This window comes from Vollenhovia emeryi, unplaced genomic scaffold, assembly GCF_000949405.1.
Source record: "Vollenhovia emeryi isolate VEMERY1.0 unplaced genomic scaffold, V.emery_V1.0 DF939310.1, whole genome shotgun sequence".
NCBI lineage: Eukaryota > Metazoa > Arthropoda > Insecta > Hymenoptera > Formicidae > Vollenhovia > Vollenhovia emeryi.
The window spans coordinates 182,451-185,395 of NW_011967056.1; the positions used below are offsets into that span (position 1 = coordinate 182,451).

The following is a 2,945-nucleotide window of genomic DNA, read 5'->3' on the forward strand; positions in this document are numbered from 1 at the left end:
TATTTATGTTTGTGGCAGCCCGTGACGTCAACGTTTCATTCAAGCAACTATTTCCTTTAAATTCAATAGCATTTTGTATATAATATTATATACTCTCTAAAATTTTTGAAGTTAAATTTTCACTCGAATTGCAACTGGAATCATTCTAGCAAAAGGAGTGCAGATTTCAGAGGGACCAGAGTGTCGTCAATATAACTTCATGGGCAATTCTACCGGCGCGGCGCGGGATGAGAAGGCTCTCGAAGTAGCAGTGGCGACGATCGGGCCCATAGCCGCCTCCATAAATGCCAGCCCGAAGATATTCCAGCTTTATCAGTGAGCAGCGTATTTTTATTTGTGTTGAAAAAAGAGACGCGCCCGTGCAAAGTGCCACTAACGAGCAAGTGACGTTCGCGCGAGTTCGCTGACAAAACGTGTCGCGCGTTTCAAGAAATATGCGCTAATTTTAGACACCTGCTATTTATTGCGCAAACTCGCGGCGATATTGCAATTTCCAGTATTTATGGATCGACTGAGCGATTGGGGGAGAATAAAATAACAGCGCGAATTGCGATGCATTTGGCGTAAATTCGAAAAAATTCTACCGATAACCAACGAGCGGCAGCGACAAACAGTTGTTTTCCGCTCCGATAGCTAATCGCTCGTAATCCGGCAATAAATATGTTAGTAGATATTTTAGTCAAGTTTCGATGGCAGCCGATTATTACTATCGGCGCACAAATGCGCGTTCGTCTGAAGTTGAACTCATTAATATTTCCAATATTGTGTCCGATATTTAAATTATTACACAATAAATTCGCTATCGAATCTGTTAATCGTTTATCGGAAAGAGAATTATTATTCAGACTGTCCTGCAGGTTCTTCATCCAACGTATCGATTAAAGCTTACATCAGTTAACGAATTCTCAGATATTTGAATATTATAATGATATAAAAAGAACTGAAATCGCAATATTCGATCGCCCAAATACCATTTCTATAAATATTAAATTATTCATGCGGCTACAACCCTCCGATAAACTCTTGATACGATAATTGAAATTGCAGCATTACGTGTGCAATGTTTACATGAAAGGCGAGAAGATTGGAAATTTTACCCGGAACCCCGTCGTAGATAGAAATTGGTCTAATCGCTTGATAACCTTAGCATACCGTCGACACGATGACTCTCGTTCATTCGAAGCGCCGAAGCATTCTACCGGTCAGTCATTGAACTCGTGCCGTTCTATAAAGGGCCCACAATGCCAAGGCGCGACTATTTCCTCTCCCATTGTTCATTTCCGGCGGACAATAAATATCCGCGAGAAATCATGAAAATCGTTCATCACGAAAATTTATCACGCGTGGCAAACGGGAAGCGATTGATATCCCGAGATGTTATTCCGCGAGCTCGCAATAAATACAGGATGCCGATTGCAAACACGCGTTATCAATATGCAAACGTGGTGCATTAATAATTGCGCGCTCTTGTGTATACAATAGTTCACGCAAGTTCAATGTTGGTGATTCACGTCTTCTAATGGGGAAACGTCTTTCGTGCGCGATGCATCTCTCTCTCCTTTACTTTCTCCACGATATTCATATCAGATTTGACGCCGGAATGCTTTGCTGCTCTCGCGATCTGACTCTAATTTTTCATGCATTAATAATAACAGTTGCGTTTATATTTTGGCAATAATCTAATGCTATCTCTTGAAATTGTACAAGGAAGTTTGAGACGTTAATCTGTATTTTTCCACTCATAGCAAAGGCGTTTACGACGACCATCAGTGCAGCTCGGACATAGTGAATCACGCAATGCTCATCGTCGGATACACACCGACCGAGTGGATTCTGAAGAATTGGTGGGGCGACAATTGGGGTGAAAATGGCTACATGCGACTGGCGAGAGACAAAAATCGTTGCGGCGTAGCTAACTACGCGGCTTACGTGAGAGTTTGACATTCGTAGAAAAATATTAACTTTTACATTCGAAAGAAATTTCGATAAATTTATACGTATTTGTGGCGATTAGCCATCAAAGTGGATAAACATTATTTTCCTAGATATTTTCTACCTCCTATCCTCTTCTTACGTGCATGAACTCGGAATGAAAAAAAGAAATGCTAAAATTGTAAATAAGTAGCAAGTTCAATGATTCCCGTTGCATTTCTACCAATCTACCAGCGTTACAGGATCAAAGATTGCGTGTATTCAAACGATTAAACTTCGGGCAATTACTAAGGATCGCCGAACATTTATTACATAACAGCCACTGACCGCAGGACGGACGCTCGAGAGAGAATGCCAGATACCAGACTTCCGTAACACACAGGGTCCCGGGGAAATTTAATCGAACCGTACAACCGCGGCACGATAGGAACGTGGAGACTTTACCCGATCGAAAATTCTGTCCGAAGACGAAGTACACGGCTAACCGGGACATATCGCATTTCCGTAAGAGACAGAGGCAGAGAGAGAGAGAGAGAGAGAGAGAGAGAGGATAATTCTCGATAATAGTGGTGTTAAGTTATGTATCCAATCAGGTAAAAATTCATTGTATTTTTTCGCAAATTTATATTAATATTTTGTAAAGTTGTTTAACACTATGTATCATATCTATTATCCCAGCTTCACTGAGGATGACCCAAAGACGGGTCGAAACGTTTGGATTATTTATTAAATTGTTTTTTAAAAAAAAACATTGACAATTTCGCACGGACACCTGCTGTGGGCACGCATTGGCCGTTTCTCCTTACCTACCCTTTAATAAAATCATATTTTAAAGTATTGTTTATTGTGAATAGAATTTGAGTTTAATGAAAATGTAAAAATTTTTTAGCCTGAAAGATTAAGTCGGGATGCGGCGTTGTCACGTTCCGTCGTCGATATCGCGTCAATTGATGATCATATTATAGCGCTTTCTTAATAATAATTGCAAAACAAGCAAGCAAATCGTTTCAACA

At 40.4% G+C, this 2,945-nt stretch overlaps 1 protein-coding gene across 1 annotated transcript; it reads left to right on the top strand.

Moving 5' to 3' along the window:
* LOC105558803 (cathepsin K-like) lies at window positions 1-2,905 on the top strand. The gene is made up of 2 exons (XM_012006719.1): window positions 1-315; window positions 1,746-2,905. Exons 1-2 carry the CDS (start codon window positions 200-202, stop codon window positions 1,939-1,941), a joined length of 312 nt encoding a protein of 103 aa, XP_011862109.1. The 5' UTR covers window positions 1-199; the 3' UTR covers window positions 1,942-2,905.
* Window positions 2,906-2,945: the final 40 nt, after the last annotated feature.

Bases quoted from the DNA above. Each gene is read 5' to 3' on its own strand.
- LOC105558803 (XM_012006719.1), top strand. From the start codon at position 200: ATGGGCAATTCTACCGGCGCGGCGCGGGATGAGAAGGCTCTCGAAGTA. The intron at 316-1,745 runs GTGAGCAGCGTA...TTCCACTCATAG, and splicing joins AAGATATTCCAGCTTTATCA to CAAAGGCGTTTACGACGACC.